The sequence below is a fragment of the Myotis davidii genome, unplaced genomic scaffold (assembly GCF_000327345.1).
Source record: "Myotis davidii unplaced genomic scaffold, ASM32734v1 scaffold3578, whole genome shotgun sequence".
Classification (NCBI taxonomy): Eukaryota; Metazoa; Chordata; class Mammalia; order Chiroptera; family Vespertilionidae; genus Myotis; species Myotis davidii.
In genome coordinates, this window is record NW_006289094.1 from 650,497 (window position 1) to 651,018 (window position 522).

Sequence of the window (522 nt, forward strand, 5' to 3'; positions counted from 1 at the left end):
GCTGCCCTCGCTGTACCTGCATTCGGACTTGACGAGGCTCCTCGGTGGCTCCAGGGGGGAAGGTGACCTTGACCCCCGGATGCCCCGAGGACCACAGCAACGCCCCCTCTGGTGGCACCAGGCAGGCGTTGGACACCGGGCGGGAAACCACAAGGAACCAAGAGAAGTGGGGTACCTGGCAGTGAGCCCAGAGCCGCTGGGCATGGGGATGGGGTCAGAGGGCACAGGGTCAGAGGGGAGTCAGGTCCTGGAGGACCCCCCCTGCTCCTCCCCCGCAGGCCTAGGCAGCCTCACCTTCGGTGCTTCCTCCTCCAGGCGGGTCTCCAGGTCGCTCCAGCTGTCGTCGCTCAGGGTCCTCACCACCACCTCACGGCAGCGCCGGGCCCGTGGGGGCACAAAGAGCAGCCACAGGCCCACGTCCTGCCGGACACGGGGTGGGGGGGGTGAGCTCGAAGACCACACCTGGCCTCCCCACCTGCCCCCAACCCTCCCTGGCCGTGCCTGCTGGAAGGCCAGCCCGTG

The 522-nt window shown here is 69.3% G+C and overlaps 1 protein-coding gene across 1 annotated transcript in view; it reads right to left on the reverse strand.

Annotated features, from left to right (window-relative positions):
* The window catches only part of PIDD1 (p53-induced death domain protein 1), a 31,103-nt gene that overhangs the window by 27,546 nt on the left and 3,035 nt on the right, over positions 1 to 522 (reverse strand). Inside the window, exons 7-9 of the mRNA XM_015562400.1 lie at positions 502 to 522; positions 295 to 420; positions 6 to 196 (exon numbers count right to left, since the gene is read on the reverse strand). Coding sequence (XP_015417886.1) covers positions 6 to 196; positions 295 to 420; positions 502 to 522 — 338 coding nt within the window. The remainder of the gene's footprint in view (positions 1 to 5; positions 197 to 294; positions 421 to 501) is intronic.